The sequence below is a fragment of the Rhagoletis pomonella genome, unplaced genomic scaffold (assembly GCF_013731165.1).
Source record: "Rhagoletis pomonella isolate Grant_MI unplaced genomic scaffold, Rhpom_1.0 Rhpom_scaffold_00847, whole genome shotgun sequence".
NCBI lineage: Eukaryota > Metazoa > Arthropoda > Insecta > Diptera > Tephritidae > Rhagoletis > Rhagoletis pomonella.
The window spans coordinates 57,721-60,166 of record NW_023459401.1 but is presented as its reverse complement, the minus strand read 5'-3'; the positions used below and the strand labels follow the sequence as shown (position 1 = coordinate 60,166).

Below are 2,446 nucleotides of genomic sequence, written 5' to 3'. Positions count from 1 at the left end.
TTTCGAAAACATTCGATCGCACATTTTCATTGATTTGGTATGTAGCGTTAGATGAACGCACCAATGGGCAAATTAGGTACGTTTCCAACGACAACAGTCCTGAGGCAGGTGTCTATGGCGAGACACTTGGACTGGGAGAGTTCAAGGTATGTTATTTTACTATTTCATTTTCATTGCGAAAAGCTAACATGTTTTACCATTTATACAGGTGCGTTTCCATCCAATTAAAGGTAGAGTTCTACATAAATCCTATTTGAGCACAGTAGCTCCATCGCTTAGCAAACTGAAGGAAACTGTCTTCGCACACTTCCGCGTATTTTCTGACAGCCAGGGCAGGAGGTTTATTGGATTGCCAGGAGAAATGATCTCGCAAAATGGCGCGCTTCCGGACGAGCCCAATTTCATTGCCATACAAATCACCACTGAAGTGAATTTTACAATGGATATCACTTACCAGTCCACATCTGGTTATTCACACGGTGAGAGTATATCCAAACCGCCTACAGCTAAAGAGTTTACCAATTCTTTGCAAAATAAATTGGCTGAGTTCGATAGGCAATTTGAGGGCACATTCCATTTGCAGGCCAAGGGATATTCAGCTGACGAAATAAAATTCGCAAAATATGCAGTGAGCAATCTAATTGGCGGTATCGGCTACTTCTATGGTTCAAGTAAAGTAAAATCAGTATACACTAAAAAACCAGTACCTTATTGGAAAGCTCCATTGTACACCGCTGTACCGTCACGCTCCTTCTTTCCACGCGGTTTTTTGTGGGATGAAGGCTTTCAATCCTTAATAATAGCATCTTGGGATTTGGATATTGCATTGGATATTATGTGTCACTGGTTTGACCTACTCAACATTGAAGGATGGATACCGCGAGAACAGATTTTAGGTGTAGAAGCACTAGCGAAAGTACCAGATGAGTTTGTAGTTCAACACAATAGCAACGCCAATCCGCCCACGTTTTTCCTCACACTTGACAAAATACTTACGCATCATAAGAAAGAGCTTTCGGTGAAGGGGCGACTCGACATATTGGAGCGTCTGTACCCTCGTTTACAAGCATGGTTTTCATGGTACAATACTACACAACGTGGTGAAATATTGGGCACATACTATTGGCGCGGACGAAATGCTTCTAGCGAGCTTGAATTGAACCCCAAAACCTTAACATCCGGATTGGATGACTTCCCACGTGCTTCGCATCCCACCAGCTATGAACGACATGTCGATTTGCGTTGCTGGATTGCACTAGCAGCAAGGGTGATGAGTGATTTATCTGACATACTTGGAAAAGATAGCATTAAATACTATGAAACAGCATCATTTCTGGCAGATAACAAATTGCTAAATGAGCAACATTTGAGTCCATTCATTGAGACCTATACAGACTGGGGGCTGCACACAGATGCGGTAGTACTTAAACGTCCAAAGGTGACAAAACAAAACTTTATGAGAAATCAGCAACCACAATTGGAAATGGTGCGTGTAACTCTAAAGCAACCCGAGCGGCAATTTGTCGACTCGACATATGGCTACGTGAATTTATTCCCATTTCTATTACATATACTCGATCACGATTCAGAGTACTTAGGTAGGTTGCTCAGCAATCTCCGTGATCCAAATGTACTATGGACAAATTACGGGATTCGTTCGTTATCCAAGAACTCGCCGTTGTACATGAAACGCAACACTGAGCATGATCCACCATATTGGCGTGGTCCAATTTGGATAAACATAAACTATTTAGCAATAAGAGCGTTACACCACTACGGTACCATTGAGGGACCATATGCCGCGCTGGCACGGGAAATCTACGCTGAACTGCGCGAGAATGTTGTTGGAAATATATTCCGTGAATACAAGAGAACCGGTTATCTGTGGGAACAGTACGATGACACCACAGGACACGGAAAAGGCTGCTATCCTTTCACGGGCTGGACCTCGCTGGTTGTACTAATTATGGCAGAGACATATTAAATTCATTAAGCGATTTATAATGATTTATTACTATAAGTTTTTAACTGCACAGCATAACTGAAACTGCATTAAATGCCAATTTACCAAAGTTGATCTCTTATCACCCCAAAAGCATTTTCTGCCGATTTCCATGATATGTAATGTGTAGAGTTTAATGAGTAAATGTAATATTAGCAATAATAAGGCCAAAAATTACGAAAGTTACGAACAATAAACGAAAAATAACCTAGCAATTAGAATTCAAGTTTTTTGGGTGGTAATAATTCGAAGGGTTATCATCCGAGATTGGATCGTATTGTGGAGTATAAAAGCGTTGTTGTTGTGGTTGTTGTAGCGGCTTCAACAACCCCGCCCAGGTCGGTTAGTATCTCAGTCGTTGTCGTCAAGCTCCACTAACGGAACCCCAGGAAGCGTGCAGCCTCAGTGTGGTCGGTCCACAGGGACAAATAAGTCAGTGCTGTC

General features: G+C 42.0%; 1 protein-coding gene across 1 annotated transcript; it reads left to right on the top strand.

The window, feature by feature from the left end:
• Nucleotides 1–5: 5 nt before the first annotated feature.
• LOC118751605 (mannosyl-oligosaccharide glucosidase GCS1-like) lies at nt 6–2,223 on the top strand (the record flags this gene model as incomplete). Its single annotated transcript, XM_036486421.1, has 2 exons — nt 6–146; nt 209–2,223. Coding segments are annotated over 2 exons (1,917 nt in total), but the record flags the coding sequence as incomplete, so codon positions are not given.
• Nucleotides 2,224–2,446: the final 223 nt, after the last annotated feature.